The sequence below is a fragment of the Typopeltis vanoorti genome, chromosome 11 (assembly GCF_054136105.1).
Source record: "Typopeltis vanoorti isolate ZY-2024b chromosome 11, IOZ_Tvanoo_1.0, whole genome shotgun sequence".
NCBI lineage: Eukaryota > Metazoa > Arthropoda > Arachnida > Uropygi > Thelyphonidae > Typopeltis > Typopeltis vanoorti.
The window spans coordinates 22,704,145-22,732,022 of record NC_143559.1 but is presented as its reverse complement, the minus strand read 5'-3'; the positions used below and the strand labels follow the sequence as shown (position 1 = coordinate 22,732,022).

Below are 27,878 nucleotides of genomic sequence, written 5' to 3'. Positions count from 1 at the left end.
CAATCATTACAAATGGACTGAAACAGAGGAAGTGAAATAAAAAAGTAAACTAGCACAGATAATGTTACAGCTTGCAACATTCAACTGATTGTGAATGCTGGAACAATTTATATACTTCATCTAAAAATAAATCTCTATTAAAAACAAGCCAAGTACTGATGAAGGAGGAGTTTAGCTGAAATTACTTTTAACTGTTGAGAATGTAAATTATATTTTGTGAAATTCAGGTAATACTATAAGAGTAGTTACAGCACCAATTCTAAAAATAATATCAATAAAAAGTAGCCATCTCTAAACTCCAACCAACCTCCTGACTCCTCATAATCAGGGGCTGTTTTACACATGAGATGTTTTTATGAGATAATTTCAACACAGAAGATATTTAAATATACATTTCTATTTGTGTCTATATATTACCTGGAGATGCGGCCAAGCAGCTTCTAGAGTTGGTTCATCTTCTTCAGGATCAAATTCTGCCCCATTAGGGTTAGATGATGGTGGCAATGTTCGAAAGACATTGATAGAAAACTAAGAAAAAATTTTAAAGATGATTACTATGTAATCAGCTACAATAAAAAGTGATATTTTACAACATTAAAATTTATAGAATTTAAACTTTGCATTTTTTAAGATTAATGTAATTAATTTCCACTCCCAACTTTATCTACCTGAATGTAACAGTTAGTAGAATGATAACCTTATATACAATACCAGAACTATTTTAATATGGTTCATAATAAGTTAGATACAAAGTGTACCTAAATAATAACTAATCTGAAGAGGATCAATCCCATTACACAAAGGAGACTCTCCAGAACAGAGGAAGCAAATTATGCTGCCTATCAAAAAGTATGAGTATCTCAGGAGTTATAGTTATGATGCTGAAAGAGATGCTTAAGACTAAAATTTGGAAATGCGTGGATAGAAATATGATACTCTATAGCAATGGTCTTCAAACTTCCAGCACCTAACAAACCTTTGTCTATAAATATTATTTCTATGTATCTATTCAGTAAGGCTTAATCTGGTGCACAGTTTTAGGTATAAAAATTTGGGAGAAGCACAATTTATACTGATATCTATTTTTTTTAATTAAAACTTTTTAATTTTAAGAATAAGAATTTTTAAAGATGCATTTTTAATTAGTTTACCTAAAGAATACAATCAGCCTAATCTTCATATTCTCCATATATATCTCATTTATTATTCTTTCAAATTTAAAATTAAATTAATCATCATCACCATCATCAAATTCCTGACATGTACCCTCAAGGGGTGTACAGGATATTATAGTACTACATGAAAAACTTACATCACCACTACCTTCCTATTTACACTTTTCCTCCAAATCAATCTGTTAACTGTCAGGATTCCAACATTATCACATCTTATATTTCTGTCTGAAGCACTTTTTACTGTATCAATCAACTTATATCTTGATCTTCCTCTGGGTCTTTTTCCTGTAAACCCGGCAGAGAACAATTGTTTTGTTAATCTTTCCTCTCCCATTCTGTTTAAGTTGATCATACCACCTGAAATTAGCTCTACTAACACATTCCTGAATGCTAACAATATCGTTCTTTTCTAATATCATCATTTTTAATATGATACCGCCATTAATGCCATCTGTTCATGTCCATAATCTTTCTCAGGACTCTCATATCAGCAGTCTCTAGTCTTTAATCAAGTGTTTTCTTTCTAACCTAGCTCTCAATTCCATAAGTCTAAATTGGCATGAACACCGTCTTGTATACAGATAATTCAGTGTTTTGACTAATTTCTCTCGTTTCATATCAGTTTATTCAGTTGACTTCCTGCCATACCAGTTTGGTTGATTTTATTGTCTATTTCCATATTTAATTTACCATCTTCACTAAAAATTGTGCATAAGTAGCCGAAAAGTTTTACTTGTGTAGTTTCTCCATTCACAATGCAGTTGATATTTTTAATGCTTCTGCCTATTTTCATACCAAATTTCTTACAACAACAGTTATTCAATTTGGTCAGAGAATCTTGCAGACTTGTACTGCATTTATGTTAAAGTATTACTTACAAAAATTATTACATTTTGATACTTCATCTGCTTAAAGATCTGAGATTAACATCTTCAATTTTGATATTAGGTTTAATACCACTTTCCTTCATAATGTAATCCATATAGATAATTAATAACAGAGGGGATGATGTACATTCTCGAATGACACCAAATTTAACATTAAACCATCTTCCTGTACTTCAATTCTAACAGCTGACTTACAACTCAAAAGTCTAAGTATTGCTTGATATAATGCCCCATGACACCATACATCTTTAACGTTTCGAATAGCTTTTCTCTTGCCACCTTGTCATATGCCTTTTTGCAGGTCTACAAAACTTATATAGAGATCTTTGTTATATTCCCATGATTTCTAAGTTATTTGTCACAAAGTGAAAATCTAATCTTGACAGCCTCTATTTGGCCTGAATCCAGTTCGTTCTTCACCAAGCTTCCATTCTACAATCCTTCTGAACTGTTTCTCAAGTATATTTGCATAAATCTTACCAGTGGTGAAATACCTCTGTAATTCTCACATTCAGTTTTATTTCAGTTTTTTGTATATGGGTACTATAAGAACTCTACTGCAATCATCTGGAATCCGTCCCTCTGTCCAGGCCTTCTAAACGATGCAGTGCAGTGACTGCAAGACTTTCATTCCTCCATATTCAGCATTTCTGGTCAAACATCATCTACTCCAGCTGTCTTTCCAAATTTCAGGCTTTTGATATTTCAACTATGGATATTATTACCACTACTATTATGTGACACCTCCAAGGAGGGCATCTACTCTATAACTCTGTCTCTACCACTCAATCCACCAACTCCATCTACCACTGCTAGTATTTTCACAGACAATCACAACCATCCATGCCCACGACGGGATTCAAATCTGCAGCCTTTTGGGTGGAGAGCGGCTATGCTAACCACTTAGCCAACCAGGTCGGATACGTATTCTGAATGCATGACTGTTGAGTGTTTTTTACCACTGTGCTGTCATTGCATGTTTCATTTAGTTTTTCAAAGTAATTGCTCCATACATTAAGGATATTTTTTTCTCCAGTTGTCATGTCACCTTTATCATCTCTAATTTCTTTTTTTACAGCCTCCAGAATATTCTGCCACCTTCCTGATATTTATTTTCAATGTTCTTGCCAAAGTCTTCCCATGACTTTTGTTTAATTTCCTCTCTCTTTAACTTCCTGTGTCCATCATGGAGTTCTGATTTTTTATCCTTGCAGACAACCTCGTCATATGCCTCTCTGGCTGAATCAATCAATGTTTCTTCAGAGCTTGCCACTGAATCTCCAAGTTTGGTTCCCGTTCTCAAATTCTTTCATTTTTTCTTGAATAATGTTTGTGTATTTCAGTCTACAGTTCACATCTGAGAGCTGCTCAACTTTTATTTGCTTTAAAACTTTCTTTCATTTTGTTATTTTGAATATGAAATTCAATTTTATCCTGTTCAAGACTAAATGGTGATCACTTCCAATTTCAATTCATCTGTACACTCTAGTGTCCTGCACAAGGGAGAAAACATTCAGAGATCAACAATAATATAGTCAATGAGACTTTTCTTATTCCTTGCATTTTCTCTCCATGTGAATTTATGCACATTTTTATGTCAGAATATGGTGTTAGTAATAACCAGTCCATGTCCTGAGGAAAAATCCAACAGGTATTTGCCATTAATTATTAGCTTTGCTCTTATCTTCAAATTTTCCCCAAATATTCTGGTATGTCTGACAATCGATTTCTACAATGCTATTTAGATTTGCAACAAGGATCTATTTTTCCTTTTTCAATTGTGTCAGTTGCTTTCTCTCAAGCTCCCCTATTATATCAATCTGGTATTGATCGAATTCCTCAGCCAGCTCCATTTCTTTGCCATTCAGGCTTCTTATGTTGATAGTACCAATCTTGAACTCTGGTGATGTTGAGCTGGGCTGTGTTTCAGGATTTGTTCTGGTAGAATCGTGCACAAGCCATTTTAATGTCTTTTTCCATATGCCACTCATACATTGAGGTCGCTTCATTCCAAACCACAATAATATTTTTAATAGCATGATAAATATTGAATGTTTTCCAGAATTGCATAAAGTCTGATCATTTTCTTCAGTAGCAGGAATGGCTTATGAAAAAGTTCTCTATAGATAATAAGCCTTAAACACTGCAAGAACTCCCTGATCCATCGGTTGGATCAATATGAAGTAGTGTTTGGAGGAAGAAGACCTTGAAGTTGATGAAAATCACTGCTATAAGACATAAGATGGATGTCCTGGAACATTATCTAGAATTAATAAAATTTTAAATTATACATTTTCTTTCACACAATAACTTTCCATTTCACTCACATAACAGTTGATTGAGACATCCTCAAACAATTTTTGAGTCATTCACAAACTTTTTATTGCTCCGATAATGAACTGGAAGAGTACGTTTCCTAATGTTTTGGAAGGCAAGTGAATTCTCTCTGTGCCATATCACAAATGGTTTTAGTTTATATCCAGCCACATTACCTCTAACCGTAATACAGGCTTTAAGAGCTTTGAAACCAGGCATAGATTTTAGCTTTTTGTGAATGAATGTTCGCTCAGGCATTGTTTTCCGAAAACAGGAAGGTCTCATCCATATTAAATATTTGCTGTGGAAAATAATTTTCTTCCGTAATAATTTTATTCAATTTCTCCTCAATCTCTTTGCCAAGCTTTTCACTGGCACTTGTAGATTCACCATACATTCTCACATTATGCAGCACCCAACTATGCTTGAATTTGATGAATCAACTGGAAGAAGTGTTGAATTCAAAGTCACAATTGGGCCCTACTTTCTCCTTCAACATGTTGAAGAGACTTAGTGCCTTAGTGGTTATAGTCATAGTGCTAAGGGGTATGCACTTTTGGTTCAGGTCCTCTATCCGTGATGAAAGTAGCTTTTCTATATTTTGCAACTTCGTTTCAAAATTAACTACTCGCCTCTTTTTTTGTGATTCTTCGCTAGGTTTTTTGATTGTGCATGTAGGGACCATGTTTCACAAAACATCCCAAAATATTTAAGGATAAATACACAAATAACAAACAGAAAATCAATAAAGGAACTACTGAAGACGTGTTCCGGCTGCTGAGGGAGAATGCTGCTGAAAGCATTGAAGCCAATGTACATGCTTTACCTTATGCTCGCTTGCATCTTGTTCAAAAGTATAGCTGAGAATGTTATTTATTCCCATATGGAATCACGGACATATCTTCGAAAAGAAGTAATTCGAACGGACGTAAGTCAATGACTGTATGTGTGTATGTGTGTGTGTGTATATATATATATATATATTGTAATTTTAACGTCATACAAAAACCTTCCTCTAGAAACCAAACATGGAACTTTTACAAGCCACTTCAGGCCTCTAATCACAGACATACATGCTCACAGTAGGATTTGAACCTGCGACCTGGGTTGCAGAGCATATATGCTAACCACTTGGCTACACTATATAATTCAGAAGATGTGGTCATAGGAGCAAATTCCAGATGATTGGAATAGGGTTCTTATATCATACCATACATGTGATATCATACATCCATAAAAAAGAGAAATATAACAATAAGAATTACAGAAGAATTTCTCTAAGGGGCGCTTAAGGGTCAAAGTTGTATAACTAAGAGGAGACCTCCACATAGCTTTTAAAGGAATGCAGAGAACCGACCAGGACTTCTGACCTAGAGTCCAATCCTCACCTTCTCATGATGCACCCTCTTCCAGTTCATTATCGGAGCAATAAGAAGTCATGGATAACTCAAAAAATGTTTGAGGATGCCTTAATCAACTGTTATGCAAGTGAAATGGAAAGTTATTGTGTGAAAGAAAATGTATAATTTAAAATTTTATTAATTCTAGATAATGTTCCAGGTCATCCATCTTATGTCTTATAGCAGTGATCTTCATCAAGTTCAAGATCATGTTTCTTCCTCCAAACACTACTTCATTGATCCAACCGATGGATCAGGGAGTTCTTGCAGTGTTTAGGGCTTATTATCTATAGAGAACTTTTTCACAAGCCATTTCTGCTACTGAAGGAAATAATCAGACTTTATGCAATTCTGGAAAACATTCAATATTTATCATGCTATTAAAAATATTATTGTGGTTTGGGACGAAGTGACCACAATGTATGAGTGGCATATGGAAAAAGAACATTAAAATGGTTTGTGCATGATTCTGGAAATTCGTAATAGTGGGCCTAGCAAGCAATCTGAATGTCGGAGTGATGACGACATAATTCAACTCATAGAAATTTCCCCTGAAGAGTTGACCAACAAAGAATTGGTCGAACTGGAAGAATAAACTGTTGCAGAAGAGGAAAAACGAGAAAAGGAAGAGAGAAAAGAGAAACAAGAAGAGGGAGTTAAACAATTCACAGTGAAGGGTCTTGCAGAAATGTTCTTTGAAGTTAGCGTTATTCTCAAAATGGCTGAAACATGGACCCAATATTGAACGCTACTTATTAGTAGAAATGAAACTAAATGTGTTTGCTTGCTTTAAACAAATTTATGATGAGGATGAAGAGGAATAAACAAAGCACATTGGACATTTTCATCAAAAAACAAAGATTACACCACACAGCCTGATCGTTCACATAAGGAAGGTAACGAAAATATGATTGTGGAGGAAGATTTGGGTGATTATTCAACTGTTTTATAGTGGCAGTAACACACAGTACAGTTTTATAATAAGGTTTAAAAATTTAAATCACAGTATACTTATTACAGTTAAATCCCTAACCCCTATAACTCTGTTGATTTAATGTATCGACTTACGTCCTGCAGGATGGAACGGAACTGGGACATAAGTCAAGGGATGACTACACACACACACACACACACACACACACACACACACACACACACACACACACACACACACACACATGTATGGGGGTGCTTAAGGGTCAAAGCTATATAACTGAGAGGAGACCTCCACATAGCCTTTAAAAGGAATGCGGAGAACTGATCAGGGCTTCTGACCTCATGTCCAATCCTCACCTTCTCAACTTCAACTTCTTGTTGTACACCCTGTTAGGTATTTACCTGGATGCTGAAGGAACAAGGATGGGCTGGAAATTTGGGATTTAGCTAACCAAATTATATTTTTATTGGCTAAAACCAAAATAATGTAATTAAATCAAAATAATGATGTAATTTTTCATGTAGTACTATCATATATACCCTCAAGGGGTGTACATTCCTGTACACCTCTTGAGGGTATATATCAGGAATTTGATGATGACACACGCACACGTATAAACTTGATAAAAATAGAAAAATATCCTTAGTTCAGCCATGGTACAAAATGTACCATAGGTTTATAATAACATTTTATATACACTGGAATTAAGAGACAGCATTTGAGAATTGATTTGATTATTTCATCAGAAGATATTATTGAAAATGAAGTGATCACTTCGGCGGTGGCCAGCCATATGAGGACTTTTGTGAAAAAAAGGACAATTATAGTGGAACTATAAGGCAGGAAATATACGGATTATGACAAACTTAGGAGACAGTTTGCAGCAATATCATGGAATGAGGAAGTGAATGGGAAAGTCTGCTTGATCTCTACTCAAGAAGTATCTGGCAGAGGCCATGATTGAATGTATTCCAAAGATCAGGAGATTAAGTAAAGTAGGCATGAAATAGATGACTGAAGAGGTGAAACATGCAAGCTCAAAGAAAAGGGCATTGTGGAGGCAGTACAATAATCAGTAACATGAGGAGTACAAAGAACAAGCTAAGAAATTGACTCAAAGTGAGTATGAGTAGCATTTAGCAAATGAGGCTAAAAGAAATCCTATGGAGTTTTTATGACATGTGTCAACTAGAAGGAAAAATGATTGTGGGAGGATGACACTGATCATTAATAATGGGAGAATGATAAACACTGAGGAAGATATAGTGGAGGTATTAAATGAGCAGTTCATTAAAATATTCCTTACTTGTGATTGTAACATAATGCAGAAAATGAGAGCAGTGGGAATGGGCGAGTAACCATTGATGGTGTGTGAGCAGGAGGTATATGAGGAATTGCATAAACCTGATGTCAACAAGATCATGGGACTTGATGGTATATCACCACGTCTTGAAGGAAGATTCCATGGAGTTAACAGCTTTAACTTGCCTTTTTAAGATGAGTCTTAGATTGGCCCAAACTCCAAAGGAGTGGAAAGAGAGTAAAACTGTTCTTCTTCATAAAGGAGTGATAAAACTACAAGGCTTTGAATTATAGGCCAATCTCCTTGTCTGGAGCGTGGTCAAGGTGTTGGAGAAGCTAGTGAGAACAAGGATTCAGAACCGGGTTGAGAGCAGCAAATTTCTCTTTAATGGACAATATGGATTTGCTAAAGGAAGATTGTGTTTCAACAATCTGCTTACTAATTATTCACCTATTTGTAATAGGTGACAAATACCATGGACAAGGGAGATGCATATACAGTACATACAGTAGGAACAAATTAATCCGAACACTCACATTTTAAAGAAAAATTTTTATTTAGCAATTAAATAAGTACAAAAATTAAATGCCAACTTTACTAAATAATTTATATGTACTCCTCTGTTCCTAATAAGTTCATTAAATCACTTAGGAATGGACTCTACCAATGTAGAAAACATTTTTCTTTTTAACCATATTCAATTGTAAATTGATTGTATTGTAATAACCAAACTTCATTGTATTAAATTGCAATACGAAGTTATCCTTCGTATCACAATTTAATTTTCCCAAGTCTCTTTCTTTTTTTTTTAATATGGTCCAGAAATTTGCCATTGGGTTAGTGTCAGGAGAGTTACCTGGCCACTGAAGCAATTAATTGTTATGATTTTTAAGGAACTCTTTCAATTTTTTTTTTAAGTGTGGCATGGAGCAAGATCCTGTTGGAAGATGAGTTATTTATCTGAATCTGTGGGAACTACTCTTTTCACCGATATTTTATCTTTTTAGATTGGACAATCTAAAAAGATAGTCCAATCCTTGACTATCTTTTTTAGCTGGGTGTTTAGGATCCAGAACAATGTTTTAGATGGGTGTTGAGCTTGTTGAAGGTGGGCAGTAAAAGTCTTCTCACCTGCTGATTTGCAAACATGGGGTACTTTCTCTCCTTGGACAAAGAAATAGCTCTCATCTGAGAATATGACCTACTTGAAATTCTCAAGTCCAATCTTTGTACACTTTTGCCCACTGCAGCCTCTTTTTCTGCATAGCCTTCATCAGCAATTGTTTCTTTTTTGGTCTGTGAGCAGTACTCCCTGCTTCCAATAATCTTCGATGGACTGTCATGTCAGAAACATTAATCCCACTAGCTTCCAAGTCTCTAAGTCTACATCAGACAATCTTAGATTCATTTTACTTTGTAGTTTCAGCCACATTTTCCTTATCTGTCAGGAGAAAAGGGTACCTGTCTCCCTAAACCTCTTTAAAATTGCATTAAGAGTACCCAAACCAACACCACACTCATTGGCAATTCGCCTCTGAGTCATGGATGTGTGCTGAGTACATATTTTTAAATGCTTTCTTGGAGATGTATCCATTTTATAGCTACAAAAAATGCATAAACCACTATGAATGCCAACTTGTTTACACTATGAAAAATGCACAACACTATTAATAAACATCGTAGAGACAGTTAAAACATGCAGAACTCAACCAAAATAGTGAACTAAAATCACAACTGAAAATAGTAAACTGAAACCAAAACCTCGACAAAAATTCAGCTTGTTTGGATTAATTTGTTTGCTACTATAGTATAATTAGATATTGCAAAGGAATTCAATAAACTGCCACAATTGCCACATGATAAGCTAGTAGTTAAACTGGAACAGACAGGGTTGGATAATAGACTAGCGTATTGGATTGGAGATTGACTGTCTGATAGGTTTCAGCAGGTTGTGTATGGAGGAAGTGTGTTAAGTCGGAGTGAAACTTAAATTACAGAAAATTATGTTTTATACGGACTTAACATGGTTCTTATGCTTTAGGAGTAAATAAAGATTTATCAGACTAAATAGACACTTGTATAGCAATCAAAATTTACTAAACAGAGAATAATTTAGTTTTATGTTGTCTTGTATTGTATTGTAAAGTTCTATAATATGTTAAGCTGTTTAATCGCTACTGCTCTGTAAGTACCTAACAATTGCTGGGAAAGAAATGTTATTCCATAATGCGAAATGGCCGACTTCTGTAACACATACTACAGTGCACTGGTAAAACAATGGTGCCTCCCCCCCCCCTTCCACTACTACACTCCATATGTTGCACGAGGATTCCATGTGTGGCGCTGAGTGCTGAGTGACGCTAAGGAAGCTTGACGTAGAAGTCAATGACGTAACAGAAAGGAGTGGCGCGGAGTTTAAAAGAGCATGTAATGCTGAAGTAACTCTCTCATTTTTTTTTTTGCTGCTGTTCGGGTGTTCCTGTGCCCTCGTAGGTCCGGCTGGTGTGGAGCCTCCATGTGGTGTTCCTTCTAAGAATGACTCGGAAGCCTACGAGTCGGCAGCAGCCCAGCAGACGAGAATTGCAGAAGATTGCAGAGATTTCCCAATGTAAGGTGCAGAAGGAATCCGTAAAGAATATCCTGAAAATGTAGGAAGTAAAATGGACGTCGAAGGTGAATATCTAGACAAGATTAGTGATGAAGCCAGAGTAACATGCCAGCAATTGGTAAAGTACAGTTTTTTATTTTCTTACAAGTGGAAATGTCTAGGAAGATTAATTGTGAATGCTAGGAGAGACTCTAGAGACTGTTTCATTGATTAATTGTGAAAGGAAGAGAATAATGTATGTAAAATAATGCAACAGCCAGTATCTAGAAGGTAGTTCCTAAAAGAGATAGAGAGGGTTATTGTATGAAATAATCTTGTGAGAGATTGAGATCAAACCTTGAAGATTCAGTGGCAAACTCTGAAGAAAACATTGATTGATTCTGCCAGAGAGGCATGTGGTGAGGTTGTTTGTAAGGATAAAAAAATCAGAACTCCTTGGTGGACACAGGAGGTTAAAGAGGCAGTGAAGGAAAAGAAGAAAGCATACCAAAAGTTCCTGTCAAATAAGTCAGCTTGTGCTCTTAGAGAATATAGAGACAAATGCAAGAATGCTAAACACTCTGTAAAACTAGCTAAACAAAAGTCATGGGAGGACTTTGGCAAGAATATAGAAAATAAATATCAAGAAGGTGGCAAAATATTCTGGAGGTTGTTGAAGAAGCTTAAGAATGGAGGAAAGAGTGCTATAAAAGGAATTAGAGATGATAAAGGTGACATGAAAACGGGAGAAAAAGATATCCTTGAAGTATGGAGTAATTACTTTGAAAAACTGCTAAATGAAACAAGCAGTGATAACAGCACAGTGGTAAAAAACACTGACCAGGCATGCAGTCAGGAATACATATCCATACTTGAAGTAGAAAAAGCCATCAAAGGCTTGAAATGTGGAAAGGCAGCAGGAGTAGATGATATTCGACCAGAAATGCTGAAGTATGGTGGTATAAAAGTCTTACAGCGGCTGCACTGCATAGTTCAGAAAGCCTGGACAGAGGGACGAATTCCCGATGATTGGAGTAGAGCTCTCATAGTACCCATATATAAAAAGGGAAATAAAACTGCATGTGAGAATTACAGAGGTATTTCCCTACTTAGTGTTCCTGGCAAGATCTATGCAAGTATACTTGAGAAACGGTTGAGAAGAATTGTGGAAGAAAAGCTTGGTGAAGAACAAGCTGGATTCAGGCCAAATAGAGGCTGTCAGGATCAGATCTTCACTTTACGACAAATAGTCGAGAAAGCATGGGAATATAACAAAGATCTGTATTTAAGTTTTGTCGATCTGGAAAAGGCATATGACAAGGTGCCAAGAGAGAAGCTATTCAATACGCTGCAGTTATATGGTGTCAATGGGACATTATATCAAGCAATACTTAGTCTTTATTTGAGTTGTAAGTCAGCAGTTCGAATTGAAGGAAGTACAGGAAGATGGTTTAATGTTAAATCTGGTGTGAGACAAGGATGTACATTATCCCCTCTGTTATTCATTATCTATATGGATCACATTATGAAGGAAAGTGGTATTAAACATGATATCAAAATTGGAGATGTTAATGTCAGCTCTTTGCTTTATGCGGATGATGTTATACTTCTAAATAAATCCGCTACAAGTCTGCAAGATTCTCTGACTAAATTGAATAGCTCTTGTAATAGATATGGTATGAAGGTCAGCAATAAAAAAGACAAAGACAATGAAAATAGGCAGAATCATTGAAAATGTCAACTGTGTTGTGAATGGAGAACCTGTGGAACAAGTAAAACATTTCAGCTATTTAGGCACGATTTTTACTGAAGATGGTAAATTAAATATAGAAATAGACAACAGAATCAGCAAAGCTGGTATGGTGGGAAGTCAATTGAATAAAGTCATATGGAATAAGAGAGAAATTAGTCGGAACACTAAATTAGCTGTATACAAGACAGTATTCAAACCAGTTTTAACTTATGGATCTGAGAGCTGGGTCAGAAGTAAAACACTTGACCAAAGACTAGAGACTGCAGATATGAGAGTCCTGAGAAAGATTATAGGCGTGAACAGATGGCATCAATGGCAGTATCATATTAAAAATGAGGATATTAGGAAAGAACTTGACATTGTCAGCATCCAGGAATGCGTTAGCAGAGCTAATCTCAGGTGGTATGGTCACTTAAACAGAATGGGCGAGGAAAGATTAGCAAAACAAGTGTTCTCTGCCAGGTTGGCAGGAAAACGACCGAGAGGAAGACCAAGATATAGGTGGATTGATACGGTACAAAGTGCTTTAGATGATAGAAATATAAGATCTGATAATATTGGAGTGTTGACAAGTAACAGACTGATTTGGAGGAAAATTGTAGATAGGAAATTAATAATGATGTAATTTTTTTCATGTAGTACTATCATATCCTGTACACCCCTTGAGGGTACATGGCAGGAATTTGATGATGATGATGATGATGATGATGAGATTGTAAGGAGAATTAAGTCTGCTATATAATGTGAATAGAATAAATGGATTAGAGTAACTTAAGTGTAAATGTCTAGATATCATGAATAAGATTCTCAGATTGCAATCCATAAGAGAGATTGAGTAATTGTGAGCTAAAATGCTAATTCTTTACCTAAGTTTAATTGCTTGTTTAATTTAGTGTTATAAAGTGTATTACATGTCTTTACTTGAATTAAATGTTTTGTTTAAAGTCTAAATGCTGTCTTGCCTGAGATTTGTACCTACTGCACTTGCTCATAAAATTTGCGTACCTTAGCAGGAGGATAGATAGTAATAGGCCATGACTGCAGATATGAGAATTATAGTTGATAAGACTGAATGCTGACTGTGTTCTAATTCCTTGGTGATACAAGCTTTGTCAAATCTAGGATTCAGGGTGGCGCAGCAGAAAAAAATAAATTTCTTTGAGTCTGAATAAGGAATTATAACCAGTGCTGAGACAGAAAGATAGGCATTTCCTTTGTCTCACAAACCAATAGCTTCACTCTTGTCAGTAATTCGGCCTGAATTAAGTTTGTGTTAAGTGAATTAGATAAAGTTTTAAAGCAGAAGATATTAGATAGTAATAAGGAAAGGATAAGAAGGAATTATAGAGTTAACTAACGGAAGTGAGATATAAGTATAAATAGATACAATAAGTAATAAGTAAAGGATAAAAGAGACACGACATATATAAAATATCGACTGTAACAAGTGATCCCAGAAGAGGAAAGTCACTAGTGGTGTGCCCCAGAGGTCTGTTTTGAGCCATTATTGTTTAGTTTGGGTATACAGAGAAATATGTAAGAAAGCAAAGTGGTGCATAAAATTAGTTAAACAAAAGTCATAGAAAGACTTTGGTAAGAACATAGAAAATAAATATCAGGAAGGTAATAAAATATTTTGGAGGCTACTGAAAAAGCTCAGAAATGGAGGAAAGAGTACTGTAAAAGGAATTAGAGAAGATAAAGGAGACATGAAAACTAAAGATAAAGATTCTAAATATAAGGAGTAATTACCTTGAAAAATTGCTAAATGAAATAAGCAATGACAGCATGGTGGTAGAAAACACTCAACAGCAATGCCATCTGAAATATATATCTGTACTTGAAGTAGAAAAAGCTATCACACACCGGAATTGTTGAAAGGCAGCTGGAGTAGACGATATTCAACTAGTAATGCTACAATATGGAGGTATAAAAGTTTTATAGTCACTACACTGCATAATTCAGAAGGTGTGGTCAGGGGGTCCAACAGAAGATGATTGGAGTAGAGCACTCATAGTATCCATCTAAAAAAGGGAATAAAACTGAATGTGAACTCTCTACTCAGCGTTCCTGTTAAGATTTACGCGAGTATTCATGAGAAACGTCTAAAAAATTGCACAGAAGCTTGTATAAAAACAACCTCAGAGTAGGTCAAACGGATCTTGTCAGGATCAAATTTTCACTGTAATACAAATATTTGAAAAATCGTGGGAATATAACAAGGATCTGTTATTTAAGTTTTGTAGATCTGGAAAAGACATATGACAAGGTGCGAAGATGAAAGCTGTTCAAAATGCTCCACTTACAAGTAGTAAATGGGACATTATATCAAGCAATACATAGTCTCTATTTGAGATGTAATATCAGCAGCTAGAATTGAAGGTGATAAAGGAAGATGGACTGATGCTAAGCTATATGTGCGGCCAGGGTGTACATTATCTACACTCTCATTTATTTATTATTATTATGTGACACCTCCAGGGAGTCTAAAGACTCATTGAGGGAGGGCATCTACTCTAAAATTCTCTGTCTCTACCAACTACAACAAACTGCAACTATACCAACGCCATCTACCACACACCATTAGTATTTTCACAGATAATCACAAACATCCATGCGAACGGCAGAATTTGAACCCACAGCCTTTTGGCTGGAGAGTGGATACGCTAACAACTTGGCCAACTAGGCCAGCATAGATTTATCATCTATATGGATCACATTATGAAGGTAAATGGCAAAAAAAAAAAAAAAAAAAAAAACAGATCTCAGAAATGGAGATGTTAATATCAGCTGTTTACTTTTACCCCTAATTGAATAACTGCTGTAATAAATTTAGTATGAAAATCAGCATTAAAGAGACAACGACAATGAAAATAGGGAAAACAATTGCATTCTGAATGGAGAACCTATAAAACAAGTAAAACATTTGAGCTATTTAGGCACACTTTTTAGTCAAGATGGCAAATTAAATTTGGAAATAGACAGCATAATTAGAAAAGCTAGTATGGTAGGAACTGAATAAATTTATATAGAATAAGAGAAAGATTTCTCAAAACACTAACCTAGCTGCATACAAGTCAGTGTTCAAACCAATTTTAACTTATGGATCTGAAGGCAGGATTAGAAATAACTCTTGATCAAAGACTGGAGACAACAGATATGAGAGTTCTGAGAAGGATTAGGGGACTGAAGAGATGGCATCAATAGTAGTATCATATTAAAGATGAGGATATTATGAAGAACTTGACATTGTTAGCATTCAGGAATGTGTTAGCTCAGGTGGCATGGCCTCTGAAACAGAATGGGTGAGAAAAGATTAGCTAAACAAGTGTTCTTTTGCCAGAATGGCAGGAAAAAGATCAGGAAAAAGACCAAGTGTAGGTGGATTGATGCAGTAAAAAGTGCCTTAGAAGACAGAAATATAAGATCTGACAATACTGGAATGTTAACAGATCTGGAGGAAAATTGTTAATAGTAACTCAATAATGACGTAACTTTTCATGTAGTACTATCATAAGATTCTGTACACCCATCAGAATTTGATGATGTTTGTTGAGTTTGTATGTAAATGATATTGGAATAGGTTTAAATGGTGATATACAGTTGTTCGTAAATGATGCAAAGTTGGGGACAGTTAAGAGAAGTACAGCAGATGTAGCCTTGCAAAAGGACTTGAATATACTATCTAAATGGATGAGTGCATTGGGATATCAGTTTAATGTAGTAAACTGTAAGATTTTAAAATTTAGGAAGCTTTTTACATATCAAAAGTTCCTGGCAAATAAGTCAGCTTGTGCTCTTAGAGAATACAGAGACAAATGTAAGAAAGCTAAACACTGTGTAAAACTAGCTAAACAAAAGTCATAGGAGGACTTTGATAAGAACATAGAAAAAAAAATATCAAGAAGGTGGCAAGATATTCTGGAAGTTGCTGAAGAACCTTAGAAATGGAGGAAAGAGTGCTGTAAAAGGCGTTAGAGATGATAAATGTGACATGAAAATAGAAGAAAAAGATATCCTTGAAGTATGGAGTAATTAATTCAAAAAATTGCTAAATTAAACAAGCAGTGGTAGTACAGTGGTAAAAAACACTCCACAAACATACAGTCAGGAATACATATCCATACTTGAAGTAGAAAAAGCCATCAAAGGCTTGAAATGTGGAAAGGCAGCAAGAGTAGATGATATTCGACCAGATGTTTCACGTATGGAGGTATAAAAGTCTTACAGTGACTGCACTGCATAGTTCAGATGGCGTGGACAGAGGGATGAATCCTCGATGATTGGAGTAGAGCTCACATAGTACCCATATATAAAAAGAGAAATAAAACCGAATGTGAGAATTACAGAGGTATTTCCCTACTGAGTTTTCCTGGCAAGATCTATGCACCAAAAAGAGGCTTTCAGGATCAGAACTTCACTTTACGACAAATAGTTGAGAAATCATGGGAATATAACAAAGATCTGTATTTAAGTTTTGTCGATCTGGAAAAGGCATATGACAAGGTGCCAAGAGAGAAGCTATTCAATACGCTACAGTTATATGGTGTCAATGGGACATTATATCAAGCAATACTTAGTCTGTATTTGAGTTGTAAGTCGGTTAGAATTGAAGGAAGTACAGGAAGATGGTTTAATGTTAAATCTGGAGACAAGGATGTACATTATTCCCTCAGTTATTCATTATCTATATGGATCACATTATGAAGGAAAGTGGTATTCAACAGGATATCAGAATTGGAGATGTTAATGTATGCTATTCGCTTTATGCGGACGATGTTATACTTCTAAATAAATTTGCTACAAGTTTGCAAGATTCCCTAACTAAATTGAATAACTGATGTAATAGAATGTTGTAATATGGTATGAAGGTCAGCAATAAAAAGACAAAGACGATGAAAATAGGTAGAATCATTGAAAATATCAACTGTGTTATGAATGGAGAACCTGTGGAAGATGTAAAACATTTCAGCTACTTAGGCACGATTTTTAGTGAAGATGGTAAATTAAATATGGAAATAGACAACAGAATCCACAAAGCAGGTATGGTAGGAAGTCATATTGAATAAATTCATATGAAATAAGAGAGAAATTAGTCAGAACACTAAATTAGCTGTATACAAGACAGTGTTCAAACCAGTTTTAACTTATGGATCTGAGAGCTGGGTCAAAAGTAAAACACTTGACCAAAGACTAGAGACCACAGATATGAGAGTCCTGAGAAAGATTAGAGGCGTGAACAGATGGCATCAATGGCAATATCATATTAAAAACAAGGATATTAGGAAAGAACTTGACATTGTCAGCATCCAGGAATTTGTTAGCAGAGCTAATCTCAGATGGTATGGTCAGTTAAAGAATGGGCGAGGAAAGATTAGCAAAGCAAGTGTTCTCTGCCAGGTTGGCAGGAAAACGACCCAGAGGAAAACCAAGATATAGGTGGATTGATACAGTACAAAGTGTCTTAGAAGATAGAAATATAAGATCTGATAATGTTGGAGTTTTGACAAAAAATTGTAGATAGGAAGTTAGTAATGATGTAAATTTTTCATGTAGTACTATCATATCCTGTACACCCCTTGAGGGATATGTCAGGAATTTGATGATGATGGAAGCTTTTTATGGGAAAATTGGTAGGGATATCTTATCAAAGGGGAAGATGAAATATCTGGGGGTGATTTGTGGCTAGGGACTTGGAATTTTTTGGGCTGCTAAGATTGCTAAAATTGTGAGGACTTTGCTCACAATTTTAAAATTGTGAGGACAACACAGTGGATTATGGGAACGATGCAGAGACATGTAGAAGTAAGGCTGTTAAGATTCCATTGTACAAGGCTTAGATTAAACCACATGGATTACTGTGCACAGATTTAGATGCTTGATTTTCAAAAGGATGATGAGCTGTTAGAGGAGGTTCAACTCACTAAGTTTTTTTAGGGTCTCTGAAATATAGAGTATGAGGACAGATTGAGAGAATGCAAATTTCAGAGCCTAGTGGTGGATAGAAGGATCTTCCATTGAGACATATAAGTTGGTATGGGGTAATTACCAATTAATGTGGATGGGATTTTTCATAGAATGTCTGGAGACAGGGGGGGGAGAACAAGAAGTCATCCCCGGAAGCTATATAAGGAGGTGGTGAGAACTAGGATATTTGCATGGAAAGTGATTGGAATGCATTTAAGTCACAGTATAGTAAGCTGTGCATGTGAGAGTGGTACCTCCTGCAATGAGTCTCTTGACTCCATAGAGGTCTGATAATGATAATAATATATACTTGACAAGAAACTATATTCTTCTTTTAATTCTATACCCAGGTGTAAGCATAATCATGAGGTTATACCAACAATTCTAGAAAGAATAGTACAAGTACTTGTCAAATATAATGCATCATAGCATTGTATAGTAGACAACAAACTCTCTCTCATATGAAAACAATTTGAATGCAGAAGTCCCCCCCAACACAAGAAAAATTAAAACTGATCATACTCACCATGTGGACCACTTCTGGATAAATGACATCTGTTATTACACCTCTTTGGGTTGTAATATACTCTACCATTTCATGGAGGGCAGCCCTCTTTACTTCTTTCCATTTCAAGTCACTGAGGGGATCCGATACAAAATCAAACAGGACACAACACTGACGAATTTTCTGAATAAAAAGCTCCTCCCTCTCTCCTGAAGGAGCATCTGCAATGAAAGCTATTAATGAGTGCCTCATTTCTCATTTTTTTCTAATTAAAATAATTTTATCAAAAAAAAATTATTGCAAACAATTCATAGTTTAAGTTCAGGTCACCTTAGTAGCTCAGCTAGTAAAAGTTAATGCTCCATTACCACAAGGGCTGCTGGTTCGAATCCCACACAGGACACAAAGTTTTGTAACAGCCAAAATTTGTAAAGCTCGTTAAGTTAATAAGGTTTGTTGTTTATGTGTCTTGTAAATATGAAAAATAAAATTCCATGAAAAAGCAGCATACTTAATGAAGAAAACAAAATTAATAATGGAAAAACTCGCATAAAAAGATTATTTAATAGTATAATTTTCCCCTGTGTGTCACAGGCATCTTCTGTATATATGTAAACATCTTCTGTTTGTTTTCTTCATTAGCATACTTAATGAAGAAAACAAAATTAATAATATGGAAAAACTCGCATAAAAAGATTATTTAATAGTATAATTTTTGCCTGTGTGTCACAGGCATCTTCTGTACACTTTAAGCTCAAATTAAACAATAACTGACAATTCCAAAAAGCGCCACCTAAGTAGCTAGTGTAAGATAACTAAAAAGGTCAATAAATTTCCTAACAAAAAAAAATAAAATAAATAAAATATATATATATATATATATATATATATATATATATACAATAAAAAGTTAGGAAAGATTAGCTGAATTATAAAGTACTATCTCCCATAAAGGGGATAGACGTAAACCATCAGATCTGTTTAAGTAAAGCGAGTGAAGTCAAGTTTCACACGTTTCTTTATAAAGCCGTTCCATGAGGAACTGATTTTTGTGAAGGACTCTTGTCTTTTTTCAATGAACTCTATGTCTAGTGATGGCATGTTCTGCAAGTCCAGACTGTTCAGGTTCAAGGTATTGAATAAAAGACTGGTGTTCTTCTAGCCGAATAGAGGCAGAACTTCCTGTTTGTCCGAAATAAGATAATCCACAAGAGCAAGGAATCTGGTAAACACCTGGATAATTAAGATGTGGAAGCTTGTCCTTAGGAGAAGTGAGAAAGGTGGAGATTTTTCTGAATGGTCGAAAGGCAACAAAAATATTCAGTGGTTTTAAAACTTTTGCTATACGTTCACTAATGCCTTGTACATAAGGGATAGGAATGCTTGTTATTTCTTCTGTATTTGAAGAGGAAGACAAACTACTCAGCTCTTTTGATAAAGGAATTCTTATATCCATTAGATAGAAAGGAAGAAGTAATATACACGTAACCCTCATATAACGCGGTACTTATACAACGCGGTTTTGATATAACGCAGTCTACAAATTGTAGTATCCCTTGTTTAACGCGGTTTCGATATAACGGGGTTTACAATTTCTAGTAACGCTTCATTTATTTATTTATTTTTCATATATTTTTTCATCACGGGCCCTAAAAATCAAATTTTATCTTCGTTAAATTTGTGTCTGCCTGTATCGCTCAAGTAGTTAAAAGTATCGAATTTTGTTTTATTGTATCCCTGAATAAGGTACTTTACAGAGGCTTTTGCAGTCTGTGTCATTCTCAATAAATAGTGCAATTAGAGACAGCTGGAATAAAAACGGTGCTAACTAATGAATCACGTCTCCTCTCACAGAAACTATGCTGAGTAGACTTAGCAAAACCATATGTTGCACTGAAACACAGTATCTAACTAAAAACTATTGTCGAAATTTTCAATTATGAAATAAGTGTTTCTTTTATTGCATTTGAAATTCTCGATGTCATATGACAGATCACAAAGGCTAACTTAAAATAAAATTCTACCAAGGGTTGAAACGTTTGTGTGAGTTGAGCCAGTCAATAATCAGAAGTTCTGCAGGAACGATAAATGACACCCTGTTGTGAATGTGTTAAAACTAATAGTGAATGTTGTTATGACAGTTTCAGATGTTATGGAATTCTGATTGAAGAGAATTAGCATTTCAATTCAACGCTTGCGGTTGTCTTTGGGTTGCGCAATCTTTTGTTAATACCTCACCAATCACATGCACGTCTTTTATAGCTGCTCTTTGTGTAAAAGAAAATTCAGCTTTGTAATAATTGAAATATATTGTAATCGTATTGTAATAATTAAAAAAAAGTTGAATAATTTATAAGCGTATAAAAGGATATCACCTGTAAATCGTTGACGTGCCAGCAAAATTCTCAGATGTGCCACCTCTGGCATGAGTGCCATAGGTTCCCCATCTAGGGTTTACTGTATAAAGTGTTTATTATTGAAAATTGTCTTCGTTTTCTGCCAAGAAAGCGCATTAAAAATCACAAGTGTGTTATTCTCAAGCTGAGCAGTTTATTTTCTGGTGAGTTACATACATATGTAATGCTTATTTTTTATGCAAAAGTTTATTTTTATTGTAATGGCCACTAAAACTGCAATGAAAGGGAAAAAAACCAACATTAAAGAGGAAATTAATTTTTCTCGAAGAAAAAATTAAACTTGGATTGGTTGAAAACTGGAGAAAAACCAGGAGTTGTTTCAAGGACTCTGAATTTAAATGAATCAACAATATGAACAATCAAACAAAATGAATATAAAATCCGAGAAAGTGTTATTGCTGGGTCAACGGTAAGTGCAAAGCGAGTTGCTCGCGTTCGCAATATTCTAATAGAAAAAAATGGAGAAATCTCTAATGATTTGGATAGAAGATTGCACTCAAAAGAAAATTCCTTTGGATGGACACCTTATTATGCAAAAAGCTCTCATAGTTTATAAACATTTAAAAGAACTTGATCAAGATTCTTCAGAAGAAATCTCCCAGCATGGATTTTGGAACAGTAAGGGTTGGTTCGAAAAACTTTAAAAAGCAGTTTTCTTTGTATAATCTTAAAATCCAGGGAGAATTAGCATCAGCAGACATTGAAGCTGCCCGGAAATACACAGCAGAACTTTTAAAAATCATTAAAGAAGGTGGTTATAGTGCAGACCAGGTGTTCAATGCGGATGAATCTGCGTTATATTGGGGGAAAAAATGCCAAAAAGCACCTATATTTCGAAAAATGAAAGATTAGCTCCTGGATTCAAAGTTTCCAAAGATAAGATTACTCTACTGTTTTGTAGTAATGCATCAGGTGATTGCATGACAAAACCAATGTTTATTAACCGATCCGCAAATCCTCGTGCGATGAAAGGGCTCGATAAGTCCACCCTACCTGTTTATTGGTGGGCCAACAAAATGGCATGGGTTACAGCTAGCATGTTTGAAAATTGATTTTTCAAGTGTTTTGTACCCAATGTAGAAAGTTACACAAAGAAAAATTATATGGACTTCAAAATTCTACTAATTTTAGATAACGCCCCAGGCCACCCAACAAATTTAAGCCATCCTGAATATTAAAATAATTTTTTTGCCACCTAATACTACTTCACTTATTCAACTACTCGACCAAGAATAATATCAACATTTAAGTCATATCATATTCATTAAACATTCCAATTAATTTTGGAAAAAATGGAATCTAATCCGAACATGACACTGCCTCAAGCGTGGAAAGAGTTTTCAATATTGAATTGTGGGAAAATTATTTCTTTGTCCATTAAGGAATTACAACCCTCTACGTTGAATGCTTGCTGGAAAAAAATATGGCCTGAAGCCATTCTGGAACAAAATTTCATAACTCCAGTGGATACCGAGCTATGTCGTATAATAAACGTCGCACACATTTTTGGTGGAGGGGGCTTTTGCGATATGGTTGTAAACGAAATTAGTGAATTAATTGATGCAGAAACAGATTTAAATGAAGAGGAACTGGTACAATTAATAGATGGATTGCCAAAGATTCTGATTGTGATGAATCCGTTAAAGAATTCAGTTTAAAGAAATTAGCAGTAGGATTGGACTTGGCAAGAAAGTTAGGAAGTTATTTTACGGATAATGATCCCTTAATGGAGCACTCGGGAAAATGCGCGAGACAATTGGATATTTGTTTAGCACCATATTATGAACTTAATAAAAAATTGCAGCATAGTGGAAAGCAAAGTCTTATTACTGACTTCTTGATGAGTAAACCAGCCGAAGCATGCAATGAGAATTATACAAATGATGTCCAAGATATTTCAAGTGGTGACGACCTCCAGCCACTTAAAGAACATCTACGAAATGTTATTTCTGAAGACAGTGATGACGATTAAAATGCGCTTTATTTTATTGTCTAAAACATTTATGCATTATGTGCAATGAAATTTATGTACAATTTGTAATTTTATACTACGCATTTGTCTCATAGTTTATGTTTTCTTAACTTACATGAATTACCTGAATTAAATAAAAATATTGTTTTTGTTGGATTGTCATTGTTCTTTATATAATTTAAAAAAAAAAAAAAAAAAAAAAAAAACGATTTCGGAACCTAACCCTACTTTTTCTATGTGATCAAAGTCTCACATAACCCGATTTATATAACGCGCCATTTCTATGGAACCTAACATCTGCATTATACAAAGGTTACCTGTATTGCAGTTCTTTCTGTAATAGATCGTCTGAAGAACAAAAGGAGTGGGCACGATGAACCAGTGTTTTAATAGTTCCTGCCTTTTGACTGGGACGGTGATGAAATTCAGCATTGATATAATAGCATGTACGAGTCTTTTTTCTATAGACTGCAAAATGTAGGTTACATCTGGTTGGTGAAGAATTAGAAGATCTAAAAAGGCTAACTGCTTATTTGATTCTACTTCTAGGGTAAACTAGATCCTTGGATGATGTTCATTTAACTTAGTGAGAAAGTTGAAGTTCATCAGAAGAGCCATTCCATATAGCAAAAATGTCATCGACATATCTGAACCAATGAGTAGGTTACAGAACGAACTGCAATATATTACTTCTTCCTTTCTATCTAATGGATATAAGAATTCCTTCATCAAAAGAACTGAGTAGTTTGTCTTCCTCTTCAAATACAGAAGAAATAACGAGCATTCCTATCCCTTATGTACAAGGCATTCGTGAATGTATAGCAAAAGTTTTAAAACCACTGAATATTTTTGTTGCCTTTCGACCATTCAGAAAAATCCCCACCTTTCTCACTTCTCCTAAGGAAAAGCTTCCACATCTTAATTATCCAGGTGTTTACCAGATTCTTTGCTCTTGTGGATTATCTTATTTCGGACAAACAGGAAGATCTGCTTCTATTTGGCTAGAAGAACGCCAGCATTATATTCAATACCTTGAACCTGAACAGTCTGGACTTGCAGAACATGCCATCATCACTTTGAACATAGTGATGATGGTATGTTCCAATGAACATAGAGTTCATTAGAAACAGACAAGAGTCCTTCACAAAAGTCGGTTCCTCATGGAACGGCTTTATAAAGAAACGTGAAACTTTACTTCACTCGCCTAACTTAAACAGATCTGATGGTTCACGTCTATTCCCTTTATGGGAGATAGTACTTTATAATTCAGCTAATCTTTCCTAACTTTTTATTGTATATATATATATATATATTTTTTATTTTTTTGTTAGGAAATTTATTGACCTTTCTAGTTATCTTACACTAGCTACTTAGGTGGCGCTTTTTGGAATTGTCAGTTATTGTTTAATTTGAGCTTAAAATGTACTGAAGATGCCTGTGACACACAGGCGAAAATTATGCTATTAAATAATCTTTTTACATGAGTTTTTCCATTATTAATTTTGTATTTATATGTCTGCTCACAGTTTGCCATTATTGAAACTTAATGAAGAAAACATTACATATATTGGCAAGTTATGGACTCAATTACTAAAAAAAAAAAAAATCTGTAGTATATCATATGTTATATTACAGATTCTAAAAACCATTAACTGGAAAACATTGTATAACTAAAGATCATTCTGATTATTACAGGTTTTAGTCATGCTGGGCAATTTCGAGGAAGATTGACGAGAAGTAAAGTTCAGCCATACTGAAATAGCAACATCAATAATATTGAAATACTGCTGATGTTGAAAGGTACAGTCAACTCTAATTATAATTATATAGCAAACTTGCTCACTATAACAAACTACTGAAAAGTCCTAACTGAAATCCCACGGATGAAATACTATGTTAATGAAATCCCTCGGATGAAATATTAGAGAAAATTCACTATCATGGTGAATTTTCTCGCACAGTACTCATAGGGGCCACTATTCTATGGTCCCTATGCATCTCCACAGCTGGAGTCAAAAGTAGTGCTGTTATCAGGGCCATCGGCAGATTAGATCATGCCCTGAGGCAAACAATTAAATATCACCCTGATGGATTATAAGACAAAAATATAAGAAAATCTCCAATTACTATTTAGTTTTTATTACAAGAGAAACATTAATGCAAATGATTACATAATATTATTTAAATGTTTGCCCTATGGGGATATCGCACAATGAAACAGTTTTTAAGCTCTTCTGAATTTAAATTATAAGCTATGTCTGCCTCTATCGATATAACTGCTAGACCAACCAATCTTTCTTGGGTCGCAAATAATTTTTAATCAGTTTAAGCTTGGAAGAACTTCTTTCCGCATTTGTTATGCTAACAGGAATTGTTAGCATAGTGACAGCGCCTAACGCAATATGGCTGAACGAGCGCCCTTATTAAGCCGAGGCGTGAGGCAGGCTGCCTCTATGCTTACACTCTGTCGACGGTACTGGCTGTAATTATGTAGACAATAGTAACAACTATTAAAAACAAGAGATAAATGTTCATAAAGATTTCTGCTGGGAGAGGGAATTGCAAGGACTGCTCAGTTTCATGCCTACATGCCTGTTGAAGCATATCATATTTTTCCACTATATGATGTACCTTTCAAGTTGCTTGTTAAGTAAACTAATGTTAAGGTTTAATGGAATGAACCATTAAACACACGTTTAATGGTTACAGTATTTCATCTCTGTAGAGCAGTATTTCTCAAACTCCAGATATCCGCGTACCCCTTCTTAAATTTTCATTATTACCAAGTACCCCCTTATCAAATAATAAATAAATAAAGTATATTTCATTGTAAATGTCTATTTCATTTGAATTTATATGTTCATGTAAACAAAAAACATGCTTTATTTTTAATAGAACAAAATTTGGAATAGGTTCTACTTCTTCAACTAAGAAGAAGATTTTTCTTCTTCTTAGTTGAATCTTCTTCTTAGTTGGTTCTCTAGAGATGTCAGATGACACACCCTTATCAATTTCATTTGATCCAGATGAAATATCAACGTTTTCTTGTTGCTTATAGCTACTTGTATTTGCTATATTGCTCTCTTTTGTGGGTTTTATAAATCCAATCTTTAACCAATGATTCATACTTAAGAATTTGAAAGCTAAAAAAATTACCGTATTTACTCGAATATAACTCTCACTTTTTTCCCAAAATTAAAGCTAAAAAAATCGTGGCATGAGATATATGCGGAAACTAAAGTTTTCAGGAAAAAAAACTGCAAATAATGTGACTTACCAAGAAGCTCCTACTCACTAATGCTACTTTAAGCATCGAGAACAGTTTTCTTGTGTGCATCATCAAAGTCATCTACCCAAATAGCTTCATCTTCCCATTATTTCAAGCAAAAATTAACAGTAATTTACAAGACTTGAGAAATGTAAAGCAGCTATGAAGAAGTGCATATCATTGGTGCAGTATTAACAAAAGATCGCACGAACCAAAGACAAATTAGCATTTCAACAGTTGAGTTGAAATGATAATTCTCTTCAAGTGAATTCCACAATATCTGAAACACATTCGTCAATTTCTTAGTTTTAACACGTTCATGATGGGGTGGTGTCAAACAAAACCATATGTTGCACCAGCAACATATGGTTTTGCTTGGTTCTGCTCTATACAGCAGTTTCTGTTGGAGGGTAGATGCGATTCATTAGTTAGTGCCGTTTTTATCCCAGTTGTCTCTAATTGCACTATTTGTTGAGAAATATAATGATTCAATGCGTTAATGATGAATAGCCAAAAATTGCCACGTATCCCCTGAAGACCTTTTGCGTACCTCCGGGAGTACGTGTACCACATTTTGAGAAACACTACTGTAGAAACATCATCTGAGAGAGAATATGAGAACTGTAATAATGAACACAAATAAAACAAAAAAAATAAAATAAATAAAAAAATAATAATAAGGGGAAGAATATTAGACTGTAAGCCTAAAGCCTACAGAGAAGCACTCTCTGTGGTTGCTGGTGGACAGGAGATCTAAGAATTATCGCTTTCCAAATCTTGTTAAGTTTCATACAACCATATTTATTAAGATTTTGTTTTTTTAAGTTAATTTGATACAGTGAAGCATGATAATTTTTCTCTATTTGATTATTTGCAAGGTGCCCATGTGACATGGTCACAGCTAGAAGTGAATGACTATGATTGTGGCAGCATATATACTTCTTGTATTCTTCAAAATAGATGTTAGAAGATCTGTAAAATCTCTCATGATATGTGGCTATGTAACTTTTCATGTTTGCTTTTACATGTTTTTTGAACAGGAATGTACTTAGAGAAATGTAAACTTAAATGAGCCTTTGATAAAATAATGTGGTGCATGACATCATCATGTAGCACTGTTAATTCATGTCTAATCAGCAAGTCTAATTCTAAGAATAGTTAAAAGTTCAAAGAATTGACATATATGGCAATTTCAAAAGACATGCAAAGTATGATGTCATCATGTCCAAAGATCAATGCATAACCATAAATGGAAAATGCGAGAAATGTGTGCATGCATACAACGGAAGTTTGGGCATGTATAAAGCAAGACTTCGAGAAGGAATTCTGTCTTAAGGTTTTCCTCTTCTCTTACCTGGGTCTGCCATTACATTGGGTCGGCTGTTGGTAAT

General features: G+C 34.9%; 1 protein-coding gene across 7 annotated transcripts in view; it reads right to left on the bottom strand.

Moving 5' to 3' along the window:
• The window catches only part of LOC150101365 (serine/threonine-protein phosphatase 2A 56 kDa regulatory subunit gamma isoform-like), a 430,932-nt gene that overhangs the window by 304,638 nt on the left and 98,416 nt on the right, over positions 1-27,878 (bottom strand). For all 7 annotated transcript variants that reach the window (XM_090400222.1, XM_090400219.1, XM_090400225.1 and 4 more), the window contains 2 exons: positions 18,852-19,051; positions 418-528 (listed from right to left, as the gene is read on the bottom strand). In XM_090400222.1, the coding sequence (XP_090256348.1) occupies positions 418-528; positions 18,852-19,051 (311 nt within the window). The remainder of the gene's footprint in view (positions 1-417; positions 529-18,851; positions 19,052-27,878) is intronic.